Source organism: Mya arenaria, chromosome 13 (genome assembly GCF_026914265.1).
Source record: "Mya arenaria isolate MELC-2E11 chromosome 13, ASM2691426v1".
NCBI lineage: Eukaryota > Metazoa > Mollusca > Bivalvia > Myida > Myidae > Mya > Mya arenaria.
This window is the reverse complement of record NC_069134.1, coordinates 9,564,700-9,584,281: the sequence shown is the minus strand read 5'-3', so window position 1 is coordinate 9,584,281 and position 19,582 is coordinate 9,564,700. Positions and strand designations below refer to the sequence as shown.

General features: G+C 34.4%; 1 protein-coding gene across 12 annotated transcripts in view; it reads left to right on the top strand.

Moving 5' to 3' along the window:
- LOC128214151 (cAMP-specific 3',5'-cyclic phosphodiesterase 4C-like) overlaps window positions 1-19,582 on the top strand; it is a 406,322-nt gene that overhangs the window by 228,444 nt on the left and 158,296 nt on the right. Inside the window, exon 1 of one of the 12 annotated variants that reach the window (XM_052920457.1) lies at window positions 15,513-15,850. The exons of the other annotated variants lie outside the window; for them this stretch is intronic. Within the exon in view, the coding sequence (XP_052776417.1) occupies window positions 15,711-15,850 (140 nt within the window). The 5' untranslated portion in view covers window positions 15,513-15,710. Of the gene's footprint in view, window positions 1-15,512; window positions 15,851-19,582 lie in introns of those variants that run through there. 12 annotated transcript variants of the gene reach the window in all.

Genomic DNA, 19,582 nt, shown 5'->3' with positions numbered 1-19,582 from the left:
GAAATCAGTACCTAAAGTTGAAGTACTGGAACAGGGAATTCCCGACTGGCATGTAGCTCCCTTACTCCATAGTGATGACCCCCACAATGCAATGCGCTCTAGCAGTTTTATAGTTTTGAGGTAAAAATAGATTAATGTCACATGACAGTCCCATGCCAACACATTACATTACTATATCACTCCTCCAACATGAATTATGCTACATCATCATGGGTGCAGGACCTGGAATAGTACCAAATATTGCGATGAAGAAATGAAACATTACCCATACATTGATCAATGTATACAGGTAGTCCACATGATAATACATTATAGGGCCAGTAGGTGGATAAACAGGCCGCTGGAAACCATATTCAGATTCGAGATCTGCTTTCACTCGATATGGTTTCCTTTGCTTTGTATATCCCAATTCGGTTCACCTACAAAAGCGTTATGTATTATAACTGACTTGATATCTTTAATGACAATTTCTAAGTAGCTTTAGAACATATTTGTAATCTTATAACAAATGTTAAACTATTGACACTTTTGGAACTAATGCGGTGCTCTAATGGGTATGTGGTCTTACATTGTTGGCAAAACCATTCTCCAGACCTGGCCGGTCTTGGTGACCACCAACCCAACTAACATGAGCTCATAAGCTGAGGAAGTAAATACTTGTACACTGTGCAAGACTTCAGATCAGAAAAAGATGGTTGATACCTATCAAAGGGAGACAATACAGATTTACACTGATAGATGCATAAAGGAAACATATTCATTTTGATGCATTAGTACCTTAAATCCATTTGATTTTGATGCTAAAAATAAAATAAAATCACATGATTTGTGTACAGAAAAAGAAATATTAGTGATATCTTTGTGCTTTAACTGGGAAATTTGTAGCTACATAGCCAGCTATTCATTGGAAACCCATTTATTAAGGCTCAAATTTATAAATAATCTTGTAAAGTATTCTTTTTAATTGACAGTTCAGCATTATTTTCTTGGTTCAGAATAATTACATTTGTTTTTTTAGTTGGCTGTTATTGAGTAAGGTAATTAAGTTATTATGGAAGCAAGAGTAATTATCTGTAGAATGAAAGGTAAACATAATGTACTGGCTGTAGCTGTGATGAAGCTTCAATGATGAGCTTTCAATAAATTGAGAGTTTTTTCTGTGTTTAATAATAAATAGTTTCCATATGTATAATGTTTTACATTGCATAATCCAATTTTATGTTTCTTTCTACTTTCATGTGCTGTTCCTGGCCTTGTTCTTAAACATTATAGGTAAGTCAAGAACATGTACTCTTTACTATTACTGCAGAAAAATATGTAAGAGTGTCTTCCCTTGTAGAAGAATAAAAACAAAGTTTTAACTCTTCACCAGGGAGTCATTTCAATTTTATTAATTAATTTAACAGAATTCCCATTTTCTCCATTCTGATTTCATATCCATCCTGTGATGATGGTTTTTTGTACTGAATTATTTGCATTAGGTGTGTGATTGGCTTGAAAAGCTGGAGTATTCCTGTTTTGATGTTCACAAGCTGCCAGGAGATGTTCTTGGTGCCGATTGTATGTCGTTTCCCAGGAGTTGGGAATTAATCATTGGACCAATAACTCATTTTCTACAACATGATGTTTTGTATTCTCCCACTTTCATGCTTCATTTAGAAACAGACTTGTGAAAGCCCTTCTTGAATGAGACAGCAGGTTAATGAGTGTTAACAACTAAGTCTTTGATTTCCCCTTTCCAGTGAAGCTTAGTCTGATAAGATGTTAATGCTAGAATAATTTTAATACTTATATGAAAATAATATGAAAAAAGCATATCTCAAAAGTATGTTTGCTGTTTATATTTATATATTATTTTCTGTGATCTGCTTTCATGCAGATTCCATATATTAGGAATCAAATAATTTTCACATAAGTATCACAATATATAGCACTCTTCAATTGTATTGGGTGATTGTTAAATGACATCATTAAACGTGATGTATTCAAGTGATTTCAACCAAAAGAATGTAATAAAGGGGTTGTTACAACTGCGCTTTGTGAAATCCTAATCTGCAAAAATCCACTGGAGTTGAATATAACCTCCCGGAATTGAATATAACCACTCATAGTAATGGATTATAACCCCCTGGAGTTAATTATAACTTCCCATAGCTAAATATAACCTCCCATAGTTGAATATAAACTCTCATAGTTGAATATAACCCCCCATAGTTGAACATAACCTCTCATAGTTGAATATAACCTCACAGAGTTGAATAATTATAACCCCTCATAGTTGAATATAACCCCCTGTAGTTGAATATCACAGTTTATGATACCTGATTATGTTAATACCATGTTATTTAAAGTATGCATTGCTTGTCAAAAACAATTACCGTATTATATCATGTATAGGACGCTAGCATAGATAGGACGCAGGCAAAAAAATAGTAAAAAAAACGGGTAAAAACCCTTAATATATAAGATAGGACGCAGCGGAATAATGTCAAAATCGGAGCCGAAAAATTGAGTATTTATAACATATATTGAAGAAAAAAAATGTATATAAGGCATATTTCGATAACTGTCTTGTGTACTTGATAATTATCGTCGTATTTCGGTAATTTAACATTTCGGTAATTTAGTGTACACAACAATGATATGTCTTGACATTTTGAGAATATTCACGCATAATATAAGACTTATACAAATGCTGTAATAGTCCTGATGCGCCTTCTGACTGATAGTCAACCGTTGCAACCGTTGCAATAGTTCCGACATGCTTTCTGAATGACATTCAACCGTTGCAAAACTGTATCACCAAAACTGATTATTGTTTTGATAAGGCTTGTCGCTGCGCGGAATAAAGCATGTCAGGTATAATTAATGCGTGTCGGTAATTATCCTTGCCAGCGGAAGGCACGACGGGTAAAGTGCGAACAAACAACCATACGGTATTACCATCGCAATAGTTCATTCTATTGATGTTTATCTAATGACAGACAGCAGGTGTTTTTCACACCTTCGCACATTTGAAAAGATTTGATAGTGACAATAATGCTACTTTGCGTTATGCACATTCCTTTATTAATTTTTTAAAACAGTAACATACAACAAAATGTTTTGTAAAATATCGAAACATTAAAATCATGAACAACGATTATTTGATATTTACCTCCTTTCCCGATTTTTCGTTGCCGTTATAACTCAATCTAGTTAAATGCTGACTCACATCGAGTGTTTGTGAGTAGCGTCCCTTTTGTAAAAAAGTAAACAAACATGACACTCATGTTTGTTTTCAATTTATTTCTCAATAAATTATTTTAAAGTAAACATTCAATATATTTCTGCGTGTGTTAACTTGCGTGATTTTACCTATGTCAGTTGTTCTCTTCAGTGACGCAGTACAGATACTTACTATTACGGCGTTCTTCTCCGGTCCGATATTTTCGACCTGAAATGGACTTGGAAAAAAACAGATGAAATTCTAATAGCATAGAAAGGACGCAGGCAATTTTTAAGACGAGATTTGGGGATAAAAAAGTGCGTCCTATGCATGATATATTACGGTAATAAATGATGTGGATACTTTGATTTGTCATCTGATAATAACCCTGATATCAACATAGTCCAGTATCGGAAAGTGATACCAGATACCGGGGGGGATACCAGGTACCGGATACCGGGTTTTTAGCACCAGGCTGCATATCCGATGAATGTTTTTCATTGGCTTAAACTTTTTCAGAGATGTTTACATCAATATTTTACAGCTATTGCGATGTCCTCTGCTTTTAATCATTTTCCGCGATAAAGTTTCATCGGCGGAAATAAAAAAACCCGAAATCACAATTTTATTTTTATTTCAAAAATGAGTTTTTTTGAGCGGCGTGTTCGTAAAACATAGAATCAAATTAAAAAAGGCGTAACGGTCCATTTCTCTGCAGCCATATTACATGTTGATATAGGAATATTCCACCTACTTTTCATTTCCAATCCATGAACTTTGCCTAATCAGGCGGGGATATCAATTCAACTAATTTGCTTGTTCTGTTAATGTTAGCTTCAGTTCATTCATAATTCAAGCCCATTGCATTCCAACTGGATGACTTTTTTAAATGCTTGATGTTTATCACAGAAAATGCTGATTGTATTCAGGAAGAGGCTGCCAAAATGTTGAACAGTTCTTGATTAGAACACAGATTAACTCCTACAGACAGATACAAAATGTTAAAAAAGTTGTATTTCTTAGAGATGTTTTTGTGATTTTCTTAGAGATGTTTTTCGTTTCCTAGTAACAGTCATGTAGAAAATTATTTTGCTTGTTATTTTTGCTAGCAGAACCTGTACTTGGTGTAATTTTTCTACTAAGGATAATAAATCATAGGTAGCCTCAGAGGAAAACATATTTTTTTTTACATTTTTTTTTCATCAGCAGAGGCTTTTGCATTATTGAAAGCGCCATGGTAACAAAATATTTGGAAGTTTTTGATTTTCCTGCTATTCATCATCCTAATTTTCTTTGATCTTAAATATAACTGACAAAATATCTGTATGTGGATTTTGCATAATCTTGATATTCCTAGGATGATGTACTTTAACAAGTTAATAAAGATAAGACTGAGCTTCAAATCTATTACCTGTACGAACTACATAGGTCACTTTACTTACTAATAATATATATAGGATCCTAAATTGGTTTTTTATGAAGACCCATGGTGGGGAGCAAGGAAGATCAAGTGTACTTTTGAGCTCATCTTACACAATTAATATGCTCGGGGGAATCTATTAGGATCGCCCTGCATAGACATTAGAGCTTAGTTTTTTGGTATGAAGCATTGACTAGTGGTACTGTTCAAGGTTTGCTTATATTATAGTGATCGGGTCAAAACAAGACATGCCCCAGGGGTCACTTGTATTAAAGAGACTTATACTGGATTTATTTTTTATCGTCATTAACCGTAAGGGTCTAACTTAATCGGTCTGCAATATAGGGTCATCATGGATCTCTTGTTTTTGAAACCCTTAATTTTAGAACAAACCCATTTGTTCCTTTAGACTCCACAGCATATGTCATTACTAACATCCCAAGTCTGCGCTAGTATCTCAGAAGGCTATAATAATGCTATGTGCACACATTCCACACCCAGTCAGTCCGCATATGTAAAAAACCAACCCAGAGAGCAAAACAATTGACAGTTGTCATTGCTTATGAGTACTTTCTTTTTATTTGTTTGACATAATTTATGGTTTGTGTACAAAACATTAAGGTGACATTTGTTGCAAAATTATCTGCAGGAATTCTGGCCATGTTATGGCGTACTTTGCAGGAAAAGTTTTAGCATCAGAATATTGTTAATCATGGTTGACTTGTTCAGTCTAGGCTATATACAAAATAAAGAGCGGGTATACCTCATCCTCTAACTTATAAACAAAAATGCAATACCAAGTTAATAAACCATTCTACCTTTTATTTTAACAAAAAAGCCTCTGAGAGATTGACTGAAATATACTGTTAGTACAAAAATGGTATGAAACTAATTTTTGGTGGATTCGTCAGAATGGATCTATGTAAAAATAATGATCAGAAAATTGGAAAATTCTTGATTGTCTGACTGGCCCACACAAACTGCAAATACTAATATTCATGGGAGATGCGTTTCCTATTGACATTGGGGAAAACTGTCCATCCAACTGTCATGACAAATAAATTTTGACCCAGTCCATATGAAATTGTAAAGTGTTTTGTCTGTCTGACCAAAATATAAAACTTTGATAAATAAATTATGGCCTTTTTATTGTGATAATTTTAGAACTTGCATCATTTTGTGCATTCGCAGTTGTAAACTGACATTGATGTTTTGAGGAAATTATTATTTTTATTTTACAAAGGATCATAATTTAAGTGTGATGCATGCTCAAGTCACACAACCTCCCACCCAATCCCTGAGCATCTCAGACTGAAATTTGGCCATCCTGGGGTCAGATCCATGTTGGCTCTGGGCTTATCAGGGATTGTCCTGATGCGTCATTGTCTTGGAGACAATCCAGGCACTTTTAAGATCGTTTAAAATTGCAGTGGTCATCTGGGACCGTCCAGGATAATTCTTTCTTCCACCCCAGTTAAGTATATCCAAAAATTTTGTTGTGCTGGAAATCATGCCCACAGGCAAAGATAAAAAAGTAACCGTATGGAACTTTTCTTTATTCTCATCCTACCAGGGCTTCTAAAACTTTGGAACCTCAATCCGTCCGGACCCGGCGACGACCCCCCCCCCCCCCACTGGCAAAAAAAAAAATCCCCCCTCCCATCAAAAAAAGAAAGACCTGTTCAATAGTCCGATTTTATAGAAATGTCATACATTTTCGCGACGTCTATTCTGTCAATATTTTTTGCGATGTGGCAATTCGTAAGAGGGCTCTAGAGCCAGCATAGCCGATTTGGATAGTCCTTGATACAAGTTTAATTCAAATGAGATTCTCGTCGAGTTCTGCGGCATTTCTAACAAGAAAGACTGCGATCGTAATTAACTGTGGCTGTCGGGAGGCGGTCAGACGACAAAAAGTGAAACAGTATTATGATTTATTTGTTTAATGCTTCTTCAGTGGGTCAACATTCAACTGATAATCTTGAATAATAGTATATATCTAGATTTATAATCGGGGCAACAAGCTTAAAGTGTGATATCGACGATGATTTTTTTCATTTCTGCGAATAAATATGACGTAAGCGGCGGACTCAGCTGTCAGACTATGTAGTTAATCAAGCGTATCGCTTTTGATATCCTAAATATTATTACGTTAATTAATTCGGTATTTTAATGCTTTCACAGATTAACAATGACATGCATTTATCTTTAAAGCCGTTTTTAACCAGCAATGCTTCTTTATAACAATCTAAATTTCACCGTTTTGTAATCAACAAACGGATATCATCTAATGATTGACGACGACATAGCATATTGCCATGTGAAAATATGGACCGATTTTAACACTTAATCAGGAAAGCTGCAAGCAGATAATTAACACATAGTTTGTGTCTTCTGCTTATACCAAAACATGTGATTGGACCGATTGCAAGCGTCTGCTAATTAACAGATAGGCTATAGAGTGATCAGCGTAGCGGAAAAAGCAGCTGGTAGCATCGGTCCCATGGTAACCAAGACACTTTTATGACCTATTGGATGTAGTTTTGAATGTGTGAATGACCCATGAATGTTTGTGTATTACAATTTTTACATCTTTTACTGACTTAGTCGTTTTGGACCGAAATTACAATTTTTTTTAGGAAATTTTGGCTTGGTCAAAATCGGTCCAGACCAGCAAATTGCCGGTTTTTAGAAGCCCTGCATCCTACAATTTTACCTCCCTTGCTGAAAACTGTCTCTGTAGCACCAAAGAAACTTTGTGTTCTGACAATATTTAAAATCCAAATAAATCATATGTCTGTAAAGCACCAAGGAAACCTTGTTTTGTAAGATCAGTATAATGTTTCCGCAAAATATACTTGGGTTGGTATGAACCTATCTTACACGAGCAGCCATGGAATATACTTATGATCTCTCCCCGTCAGTCAGTCTCTCCGGGCCAATCCAGGGGTGTTTTTCTAAGGGTTAGGAGTTTATTTCACTTTGTTTTCTATTGAAAAAGCACATGAAATTACATGATTTTGGGGTGGGGGGTAAAAGAAGTAAAAAAACTCATAATCAAAAAGTGTTGGAATGTCTGACCGTCCATCCTTCTGCCCATCACAAATCATGTCCGCTTCATAATTCTTGAACTGCTTGATTGATTTTGAAATAACTCGTCAAAAATATTTACCAATTTGAAAACATGTTCAGAAAACATCGATGTTACAGCCAGCTCAGGTCAAGCTCAAGGTCATACTTAAAGGTCAAAAGCGGTAGAATGCTTAATTCCTTTAATTTTCAGTCAAAAACAATGATAACAATTTGATATTGGTTACTATTTTTAGATTTTCGGAAAATATGCATAAAATACGTCATGGTTAAGAGACTTGTCAAATGTCAGTGTTTTTGATTGAGAAACAGAAGGAATATTACCTCCGATTTGTAAAAACAAGTTTATATTCAGAAGAGCTGCTAAAAAATCAAATCAGACTGCCAAACAGGTCAGAGCGTATGTGCAGACGACTGCAGAATTGTGTATATCAATTTTTCCGCCAAAATGTCGTAAAATTTTATACACTTTAGATAATTAATAACACCTTGGAAATGTTGTTTTCTTTGATGTTTTGACAGGCTTTTAATGTCTTTGATATTTAAAAAATGCTGATTGGTAGGATGCCAATTAACAAAGAATGCTGATCAGTGTTTTTTTCACTGTACTGGTAACTAAGCAACAATCTCGGCAGAAGTGTGAAGTGATTTGACAAGTTGTTTGTTGCACCATACTTAAATCAGCATTTTTGTAAGATAATTAATAACACCTTGGAAATGTTGTTGTCTTTAATGTTTTGACAGTTTTATGATGTCTTTGATATTTACAAAAATGCTGATTTAAGTAGGATGCCAATTAACAAAGAATGCTGATTAGTGGTCTTTTGTACCGTACTGGTAACTTAGCAACGATCTCGGTAACTTAGCAATGATCTCAGTCGAAGTGTGAAGTGATTTGACAAGTTGTTTATTGCACCATGTTCTTTAAAGTGACAGATGAATATGGTATTTTAGCATGGTTGATACAATTTTGAGGTTCTTAAAAGATAATTTTAGGCCAATTTGATATAATTTTGAGGTTTTTGAAAAGAGATTTCAATAACGGTAGATTTCGATGGGAAAGCGGTATGGCATTAGAAGGGTCTCAAAAGCAGTATATTTTACCTACCGCCTGTAGAGTTCACATGTATGGGTTACAAATGTAGGTCAAAGGTCATATGACTACAATTCGCATCCGCTCCATATCTCTTGAACCGCTTCAACGATTTGGAAATAACTTTCAACAAATGTTCACCATATTGAGACAATGTGCAGAAAAAAAGCTTTGATAGATCATATCTATACACCCAAATTCAGTTATAGGACACAAATAAGTGTAACAAAACTGAAAAATATAAACTTTAAGTTAATGAAAAACAAGGTTTACCACTTGAAAGTATAGTCATTTCTTATTAAGGTATATTAATAATAAACAGCACCATAGTTTTCGTATTTTCGGTGTAAACAGCAAAACAACAGCTGTCACAGTAACGAAATATCCTGTTAATACATACGTTATTATGATACTTGTGTCTTATTATCACGAGTTAATAAAAGTATAATTTGCCCCAAACTTATGTTTTTATCTGTTTTCCAAGAAAATAGATATTTACCATGAATATTTATCTATGACAAAGCATTTAACGTAGAACAGATCCAAACAAGGGTATACGCAGAAAAAACAATTTTAACGTTTTATGACAACTTTATTTGGCAACTAAGAAACGTACTGACAACTTTATCAAACATACTTATTATAGTCAAATTTATATTATTTGTTTTACATCTATAATTAATATGATCTATATTGCTTTATATAAACTAAAGTATCAGTTAGTCAAACATTGTTTTTATAAGGTAAAAATCACATTTTCTACGAATGTTTAAATGTAACGTATGTATCAGTATACTGTTATATTACACAAATGATGGAGAACATGTTAATAAAAAGTTAGATAATACTGCTATAACGTTTTTAACGTGGGATATTTGTTTTAAATTATTTATCATTCTTTTGTTGACACATGTTTAGTGTACTAGCATTTTATTTCATGAAAATATCTCAGTTTTGATAACAATAATTGTACAAAACATTGTAAACGAACAGTTCAACTAGGTATTTAAAAAAAACTGTGATTAAACTATGAAAGTGAAACACTGAAACAACTACAAAAGACGAGGTTGAATCTAATATTAACACAAAATCAAAATAAACTTGCTTAAATGAGCAAATACAATGTAACGTATGTATCATAAGAACCTTCACTTAATACTTAAATGAAGTGCATATGTTATGAATCGCCAATAATTCATTCCTATGTCATGAAAAACTTCACATTAGCTCATCAATACTGTTGAAATGTTTTAAACGTGCAGAGTTGCACATGGTAAGCCATAGCTAACAGTCACATTTGGTGGTAACGTATGTATTATTATGTAAGTCACTCTATCAGTTTACATGAAAACATGTCCTGTATCTTCTCTGCTTCTTCTGTGGAAAGTCTGAACAGTCTTTCCGATTTCCCGGAAGGAGAAAGAGATTGTACACGGCAAATTATGTCATTTGATTCAATCCAGATACGGTCTTCATGCTGTGGCCATTTGTACATTTCCTTTGCGCGTGTCATAAAATTGATTTCTAACTCAGCGTTGTCAATATCATTATCAACGACCTGGCCGATGTACCATTTGCTCTCGTATAATGCAGCAACAAAGTCGCCCACTTTAACAGCAGGAACTGTTTCTTCATTTTGAACTGCTTTTTCAGATTGATCTGTTTCTACAGTTGTTTGCCTTACCCCTACTGTGGTTTTGGTCTCTGGTCCATTATCTTGCGTGACACAATCTATGGCATTGTCCTCGTTATCATTCTTCGTATGATCATGTGTATCTGCGGTTGTATGTGTGAATATTTGTTTTTGCCATGTGGAACAGTAGTTGCCTGAGAGACAAATATGACAATAACATGATGTTTCCCTTGTCATTATTATGTTTGCTTCTTTGGACATACCGACTGCATGCATTTTCATGGTCCCTTTCACTGGTTTTGCAGTGATTAATCCCATTGCATTTTGTTTTTTCTGTGTCTCTGTCTTTGAAACATATATGAATTTGACACCTTTCATGCTTGACATTATACCCCATTTGAAGAATTCTTCAGCGTCTTGTATGACAGTGTGTCCTTGTTTTATGGCATCGTCTGCCATACGCTTGACTGTGCCGCCTAATCCGTCACAGGGGCCCTTCCCATGGCCTACCTCAAAGTAGTTCCACCTTGCCCCTGACTGGTATATGCTTAGATGGTTTACTATGGTGTAAAAAATGAACCTATTTCTGTATTGGCTTGATGGGGAATCTGTCCAATAATGAATGGTAGTCAAGTTCGGTTTCATCAATTTAAGTAATGGCATCAATTGGTCAAGGAAAGCACACACTGTGCTTGCTGAGTGGGACATCTCATCACTGACAACGACGAAACTCTGATGTTTGAGTTCACCAGAAGCCTTGTAGTAAGCCACTATTGGATGTAGTGTAACAGTTGCTTGGTTCCAATAGGCTGTTTGAACCTCATTCAGTGATCGGCAGGCAAAATTTTCTGCGAAATCCATTTGAAGCATGATTTCGTCATCACCTAGGTTTTCCTTGAGAGTTCTAACTTGCTTGTACTGTTCCTTGACACGTGAAACGTGATCAACAAATGCCTTTAGCTGCTGTTTCATGTCCTGTCTGAATGTATTGCAATCAATGTTTTGTTCGATCACTTTCATTCTCATCTTGCCTTCGCTCTCAACCTTTTTCCAGGTTTTAAAATTGACATTTTCTGGCAAATTCTCGAGAATATTATCTAATTCATCTTGTCGGGCAATAAGGTGTTCTGGATTTTGTCCAATTTTGATACCAAGTTTACGGAGGGACTGGATCTTTAACGCCATATTTTGATGATGGACACACTGGCATGTATTTCTTGATATGAAAGATGTGAGCAAAATATTCTTTGGGCGCAGACGTTGAAATGTTGTTTTAGATAGTTTTGTTCCAGGGTTTTCTGACAAGAACTTGTCATACAGATTCCCAACATAATCTGTCAAAACTCTTGTTTGCTGCTTTTCTCCTGACTCTGTCTTCTTAGCATCGGCCTTTCCTGGTTGGGAACGGCTGTTATCATCCCGACTTAGAAACTCGATTACCTGACTTTTCAGATTTCTCGCTATGCACAGACGACTTTCACTGTGCGTGATATTGACCAAATTTTTGTCCATCACTTTAGCCAATGATTTTCTAGACAGACCTGTCTGTCGCTGTATTTGATTCAGACACCTATATTTTCTTGCTATTCTACCGGATACAATACAGTGCAGCCCTTGTCGCCTTTTTGCTGATGTTGATTCTCGTGCTGATTTAATTTCAGACATGACAGTGTTACTTAACAATAATTTTCTTCTAATAGCTTGTTTGCTTTTAGGTGTAAGTTTCAAACTTTGGAGGTCTGCTTCTGTCTGTTTCTTTGGTGTACTATTCACAGTTGTATTGTGTTTCACTTCATTTAGTCTCTTGCTTATGCGTGATATCTTGCGATTCCGGACTTTAAGTTTCTTTCTCAGACTCTCATTCAATTCCTTAAGTTGTCTTACTTTCTTGTTAGACCTTGCAAGCGCTCTGGCTTTCACTGTTTTTATACCCCTTGACTTATTACTATATGTTGGTAACCTAACGATAAGTCGACTTGGATCTTGTAGCTCTTGTTGTGTTCCTTGAGGAGTACCGCTTTCGTATCCACTAGTTTCGTTCACTTGAGATAAACCATCTTGTTGTTGTTGTTTACGCATTCTGGATAATCGGTTCCTTAATTTGTTTTTTGAGTTTCTTTCAACCCTTTTTTTCTCTGATAGTGTGAATACAGGTTTATAGTAACCGCGCTGTCGAACCTTTTCTTTCTCTAAAAACGCTGACCCTTTAGCCTTTTGTCTCTCTCTATACGCCTTTTGTATTTCACTCCTTGATTTCGCCATTCTGAAAGACCAATATAAAAGTAACGTAAGTATCGATACATACGTTACCAACATGTTTGGCCAAAAGTTCCGCCTGTAAACCTTTCTTTGAACGTTTTACTTATTCTAATATGATGTCAGCAAGTTTAATAAAAAATATTAAAACTAGGTGTGTGATAAAGAAATGCAAACAATTAGAAAAATTGGCTCGATCTGTCAATATTGTACTTCACATATTTCTGTACAAACTACTATCAATGAAACAATCAAATTTAATTAAATTATAATCAATGACGTATGTATTTTCATCACTACTGCATAAATCAATATGTATATGCATTAGTATTACTAAAAAATAAAATAAATCACTATTTTATTACTTATATCAGTGCTTTAACATAATGATACATACGTTACTACTGGTCACGTATGTATCACTATATTGTCATCCTTAGCTCCCCTTTCCTCTGAGCTTTAGACTCCACGTGAGTTTAAATCATAAAATATCATTGTTTTCACATTTAAAAGACAGTTTTTATATAAACTAAATATTAAAAACAACAAAATAGTTCATACCTGCAAATCAGCCTCTCTGCTTCAAATTATGTTAAGACAAGAAACGTCCGAAAAACATACAGCTAGTAAATATGACCTTCCATATTTAAATCATGGCGGTTTACAAACTTCAAATCGGGTAAAGCTAGGTGATATTATGTTTATCGATTGTTTCGAATTAGTTTCGAATTATTTGGTATCGTAAGTATCGGTAACGTATGTATTATTTTATCATTTTAATAACAATATATCGGCTGTTAAATACCAACCATGAAAATGTGTTGATTTTGAGACAATCACTTTGCCATTAGCTATTCATTGGAGCAGAAACGTTTCAATAAATACTTCATGCCTATTAGAAAATAGTCAGTAACGTATGTATTATAATTTTTCAAACCATTGAATTGCTTGTACAAAATCGGTTCCATATATTTTTGACATACTAAGAACTAATTAAATCAAATTGAATTATATTTGGTATGCTAGAAAGAAATTAAATACTGAATTTATAGTGTGTTCTTACTGCCTTTAGATAACTGAATGACGTGCTGTATTTTGTGGTAACGTATGTACTGATATGCTGTCGTCACGTTTTTACAACCTTTTACAATGAGAATAATATAATGTATCCAAGATTTCTGATTTTGATAACAATGGAAATGTTTATTTTTTTTGAAAACTGAGTTTAAACGTGTTTTATATGCATTTTTTAACTGTTGCTTAATGTCAGAAGATTAAAAATCACAACTGGCGTCAGTAACGTAGGTATCGTTTTGGTGCAATTAGAAAAATAATATTTAATTACCAGCAAACTGATATAAACAACATTAGTTCTCCAGTAACTGGCCTATGGTCCCCTACATGTGTGACTTGTGTTATCAACACTGTAGACCTGTAGTAACCTTAGAGACACCAGAACACCTGTTTGGGCCCTATAAATGAATTTGGGTGTATATCAAAAATTATATTGTTTTGGTCTGGATGTGTTCCAATCTTTTACAGTTTCCATGACATATCATTTGCAAACATTAACTACAGTGTCTAGGAAAGGTGTCCCTAGTTGACGATCATTCACCATTTTAATGTTACATCAAGATACAGAAAATGAAGTGTTCATTCGACCATGAAACTCAATAAAAATGGAAAATACTGCAACAGTAGGTACTTTTTCTGTTTCAGGAGTTCAATACTTTTCCATTCAAATATTTTTTTTAAATCGTTCACTTTACTACAAGTCCTTGTATCAGTTTTCTATTTTATTTCTTGACCAGTGTGGTTTAGCTCCCCATTACAACCAGGTTTTTTATATTTGAATTGTTTTTTTTCTGCAATTTTTGTATCAAAGAGTAAACTCATTATATTATATAAGAGTGTTTTCAGAGATACATAATACTGGCTGAAAAACCCATTTTTTGGTGGCTTAACACATTAGCAAGTCCCTTTAAATTCTGATTTTTAACAATATTAAATGCAAACATTGAATATTTGCTGGTAGATTTATATATGAATGATATTTAAGTAAAAAATCAAAATTGCCTCATTGTAACCATTATAACTGATCATAGTTGATAAAAAAGATTACTTGTAATACAAATCTGATTCAATAATGTTGTTATTTGACCTTTGTTGCAAACTTCACAGGTCTTGGCTAAATGTGTAAATTAAGTTAGAAATCTGTAAATAATTAAGGAGAAACTGAGAGTGACCATTGCTCCATGGTTGACCATTAATTATCGGCAGTGTTAAAGCCCACGATTTTCACTAGTGGGGAACAAAGTCTTTAATCATTGTAACGGCCTGAGAGGATTTATGAATTTTAGAGATATTTATATAGACATACAATTCATTTGGTCTTTTTAGGAGAAATTGATATAAAGTGAGAGTCATGTCTTTGTTTAATTAACATACTTATGCATACATCACGTTCCTATTAAACTAGTGTTAAAATTGTGTGAAGTGTGTTATTAAGCGAGTTCATAGCTTTGACTAAAGTTTTGTGGCTCAGTTCTTACCTTTCCTCAAAATATTTCATATTCTTGTTTTTGAGGCATGTTTTGTGAACCACAAACTGACAGATAACATTTTCAGGTGCTTCTACCTAATTTCTTAATATAAAACACATTTATGTCTGTTTCAGTCTATGGTGGGAAACATTGTGTCGAATTCTCATAAAAAGTAATGGGAAGTTTTTCAGGATTATGCTATTAGGTGCTCCATAAGATGCAAAGAAAACAAGAAGATTTTACGTTCTTATGATAATTACTTTGCATATCTTGCAGCTAAATTAATTATTATAACTTTACTTTGAAGAAACTGGGAGTTGGATACGCATTCCAAACTGTTTATTAAAAGGAAGTTGTGGTTAAAACCTGCCTTCAGTTGTACTGTTTCCAGCATTCGCTTGTTGACAAAGGAGTCTCTACGTTTATCTAGGATAATTCACCAGAAATCTTGGATTTTTAAAAAAAAAATGTCTTCGCGTAAGATAACGTTAGGGAAGCAGACTGCATCGACAGGGACTGTTGGGATTGAAGTGGGCAGTAATAGGTTACGTCGCACCAATACTTGGCACAGTAACCGCAGATCTGCCCGCCGGCAGACTTCCTCCTAGTGAGTTACCTTATAACTGATTCCAATCATGCTTAGAATCATCTCAGATCTTAATTTCCTATTTCTTAATATGTACTTTCTAGAATGTTATAGTTAGAACATAAAATTTAACACCTTTATGATTAAGAAGAGTGCAGAAAGTCCTTAAACAATATGATCTGACTGACTGCAACTAGAACAACAGTTTTTCAGCGGGCTGAAATCATGTTTAGTTGTAAAATTGAAAGTTTTAATGATTAAGCGTAGGACTTGGCGATCTCAAAGTCTGTCGCTGAAATGTAGGTTATAATCTAATATATTTCGTTTCATAAACACTTGATTAAACTGTAAAGATGTCTAGTATATGTTATTGCTTAGATTTAAATGTCAAGTAATTAAAACCTAATAAATAATTTAAATTTTAATGGACTTTTAATGCCCTTGCATGAAGATGTTTAGTCTGTCTGTTAATAGAAGAAAATTAGCCTGAATATGGTCTAGCATTGCATTGTTATACAAAACCTTTAACCTTGGCAATAAAATTCTGGTCACACATTCCAAAGCGACTTCAGAGGTCTCTGAAAGGTTTTGCTTAGGTTGATTGCTACAAAGTTTCATAGACGCATAGACACACCCCATGTATTCATAAACATAATGAATCTTTTCCACAGTTGTGTCAGTCAAATACCTCCTAATAAATTCATGAACATCACGAATCTTTTCCACAGATGTGTCCGTGATACACCTATTGAATTCATAAACATCATGAACCTTTTCCATAGGTGTGTCAGTGAAAATCCTTTTACTGAGCAGTTGCCTAATTCCGGATTTGCCTAAATATTCGGAAATCGTTTAAAAAGCGTTTCGGCGACCGTGATCAATATAGAATGATCACAGTCTACGCAACTGACCTCCATAGCAACAGAAACAATACAAAAAAGCAGCTTTTCGAGTATAACCCCAAAATAAATACCTCTAAACTTTCGCTTTCCTAAATGTCAATATCAAGTCACGTGGGGGATGACGTCACACAGCGCGAGCTTTTATATTGAGGTTCGACAGGGTTATCTTTAAACACTAGATCTACTATACGATGTTTATGACTTATCGTCAATCACAAAATACGATGCCAATTACAGAAAAAGTAAATAAATTGATGATGTCATTGTTTTGTGCAGCATTTGATATGAAAATGAAGCAGATTCGTACTTTCAAAATTATGCAAATTCGGACGAATTAGTAGTTCGGATACGCCGAAAATACACATACATATACTTCAGAGAAGTATAAAATTTATATACAGGTTAAACATTTAATACATGATGTTCATTTAAGTAGCATTTAAATATTTGTATTGACTTAATAATGTTTACTTTGTTCTTTGAAAAAATCCGAATATATAGGCACTGAATGCAGGTTTTTGGACGTCGTTTATACCCTTATTTCGTACTGAATATTATATTATAATTAATTGTTTTTTCTTTTATTCTTTTGCCATTTTGGTTGATATAGTACCCAACATTTCTCTATTAAAATTGCATGCCCTTATGTTCAGTAATTATACCCCCCAAAACAAAGTTTGGGGGGGTATACTGGAATCTGGTTGTCCGTCTGTCCGTCTGTCCGTCTGTCTGTCTGTCCGTCCGTCCGTCCGTCCGTCCGTCCGTCCGTCCGTCTGTCCGTCCGTTTTTTTTTGTCCGGGATTCATCTTTGTCGTTATTGAACAAATCTTTTTCAAACTTTCAGATATTAATGGCCATGATGTAAACTTGCGCCTCTGTGAAATTGGTACGGGTCACATGACCCTGACCAGAGTTATCTCCCCTTGATGTGTTAAAGTAGGCAAAATAAGCCCTGTCCGGGATTCATCTTTGTCGTTATTGAACAAATCTTTTTCAAACTTTCAGATATTAATGGCCATGATGTAAACTTGCGCCTCTGTGAAATTGGTATGGGTCACATGACCCTGACCAGAGTTATCTCCCCTTGATGTGTTAAAGTAGGCAAAATAAGCCCTGTCCGGGATTCATCTTTGTTATTATTCAACAAATCTTTATCAAACTTTCAGAAATTAATGGCCATGTTGTAAACTTTCGCCTCTGTGAATTTGGTACAGATCACATGACCCTGACTGGAGTTATCTCCCCTTGATGTGTTAAAGTAGGCAAAATAAGCCCTGTCCGGGATTCATCTTTGTTATTATTCAACAAATCTTTATCAAACTTTCAGAAATTAATGGCCATGTTGTAAACTTTCGCCTCTGTGAATTTGGTACAGGTCACATGACCCTGACTGGAGTTATCTCCCCTTGTAGGCAAAATTAGCTTTGTCCGGCCTAACTCCAGGGCAAACAACCTAGACATGGAGGGGTGGGGGGTATTCGTTAGCCTATGGCTTACAGTTCTAGTTATGACAATATTTTAAGAAAACTTCAAAATTGATCCTGAATTAGGCAACTGCCCAGTAATGAATTCATGAACATATGAATCTTTTCCACAGGTGTGTCAGTGATACACCTAATGAACTCATAAGCATCATGAACCTTTTCCACAGGTGTGTCAGTGAAAAAACTTTTAATGAATTCATGAACATATGAATCTTTTCCACAGGTGTGTCAGTGATATACTTAATGAATTCATAAACATCACAAATTCAGTCACACAATTTATATATGCAATATAATGGATTATCTTTTTAATTAAAAAACTATTGTGTAAATTTCAAGTGAATGTATAGTTGAAGCCCTCTTTGTTGAAGGAAAAGTTTTCCATCTATATCAGTGTGTGCAATGAAAGAAACATCTAGGATGACGGCTTCAGATTTTTTGTACTCTTCATGAGGCCCTGATTGAATCATTTTTGTAGAATAATTTGATTCATTCAAAGTCATTGGTAATATTAGCTGTGACCATTGATTGAAAAAGAGCATGTCTGAAAAAATCAACTCTGAGGTCATCAAATGTTTTAACAAGTTAAGGGTGAAATACAGCTAATCCTAAGGCTGCCCTGATGCATTGGTTGTTACAACTCAAAACTTTCCCTTAAAATTATATCTCAAAGAACAAGACAAAATTTAAATGGCGTGGTACTGTATAATATTATAGCTTCTCCACTCTTGTCACGTGGTACTGTATAATATTATAGCTTCTCCACTCTTGTCACGGTATTGTGGTGTCAGCCAGGTGATTTATATAAACATGTTCCATTTTGTATTATTCACAATCCATCAAGATACTGGATGTTTGTGGAAATTAAGATGAGAATTATATATGCAGTTTCTCTCTTAACAGACATTAATTTTGCCATATCTCATTTTGTATAATTCATTTATGAGACGGCCAGAACTCATATCATTTTCTTGTGGTCATCTAATGTTTTGTGCTTATCTGAAATGCAGATAACACATTATTATTTTTTGGGGCTGTCAATGTTGGTATGACCAATGCAGCATTTTACTGGCTATGTAATGAATTCATTGATTGGTTTATATGTAAAAGATCAACCTTTGTTTCAATTTCTACACAAAAAAAGAAAATGGACACTATAGTAATTTTCCCTTTAATTGTGATATGCTTATTGAACATGGTCTGGTTCAGAAACATTTAATCATCTCAATTATAGTTTTTCAGAAAAATGGTATCCATTATAATTTTACCAAAGCATTTTATTTAAGAATTTGAATTTTGAATCTTAAATCTTTATCAACAAAACAAATGGACACAAATTGATATCATTCTGTTCTTTTCCGAACTAG